Source organism: Exserohilum turcica, assembly GCF_000359705.1.
Source record: "Exserohilum turcica Et28A unplaced genomic scaffold SETTUscaffold_17, whole genome shotgun sequence".
NCBI classification, from domain to species: domain Eukaryota; kingdom Fungi; phylum Ascomycota; class Dothideomycetes; order Pleosporales; family Pleosporaceae; genus Exserohilum; species Exserohilum turcicum.
Window position 1 is genome coordinate 428261 of NW_007359992.1, and position 947 is coordinate 429207.

Consider the following 947-nt stretch of genomic DNA (forward strand, 5'->3'; position numbering starts at 1 on the left):
TTAATAATATGCTTAGACGTAGGTGTAGGCGTAGGTGTGAGTGTGCATGTGGGTGTACGTACTTAAGTATATCTATCTTGCGAGCTTACTTACATACCAGCCTCAGCTTACCACCAACCAAAACATGCTCCTTGCCACGAGCCAGCTGCACGACCATGATTCTGATATTGCAAGCGCACAAACTATGTACGTTTTCCAACGCGCCGTTGCTCGGTACGTACCGCGCGGAGAGAGAGATTTCGCGCTTGTCCTGCGTTGCGTTGTGCAGCGGTGCGCCGAGTAGACGAGCGGCATACTTACTATTTACATTGAAAACTTTTGGTGTTTTCCAAGTAAGTAAAGTACAGTACACCTGATTGCACAAACTCTGGTTTAAACCTAAAGTCGGGTTTGATGCGTTATTACGGTCTTTGGGCATTGGGCATTGACATTGACACTAGTACTGGTACTGGTACTGCTACTGTCTCCCTTGCTTTCTTCTTTCCTTTTTCCCCCTTTTTTTTCCCCCTTTTGTCTTCTTCCACTCCTTCATCTACTTATATTCTCTTCCTCAGGCTGACTGACTCTGCACCCCCATCACACCCCCCAAAACAACAACACCAACACCAAAAAAAACCTCCAAAATAAGTAGTTATGCGCAATCAGCAATTTCGCAATACGCACGTATCCTGTCCTCTCATCTCTCTCCCTCCTTATCCTACCTACACTGTACTTACGCCACAGCACTCAGCCTCGTACGTAGGGCTGACTGACTGACTGACTGACTGACTGACTGACTGACTCTAAAAATACCCAAAGGCCAGAATCCTAGAGTCCTACAATCCCACATTCACACATTCGCACACCCAGTCCTTTTGATTGGCCCTTTCTATTCTTTTGCACTGCTGCCACGGCGAAGGAGTGAGCTGGCTGGGGGTGGGGGGGGGGGTTGTATAAGTGGCGTTTTT

General features: G+C 47.6%; 1 protein-coding gene across 1 annotated transcript; it reads right to left on the reverse strand.

Annotated features, from left to right (window-relative positions):
* Positions 1–12: 12 nt before the first annotated feature.
* On the reverse strand, positions 13–418 carry SETTUDRAFT_39090 (uncharacterized protein; the record flags this gene model as incomplete). The annotated part of the gene is made up of 3 exons (XM_008026188.1): positions 13–72; positions 98–182; positions 222–418. 3 exons carry the CDS (start codon positions 416–418, stop codon positions 13–15), a joined length of 342 nt encoding a protein of 113 aa, XP_008024379.1.
* Positions 419–947: the final 529 nt, after the last annotated feature.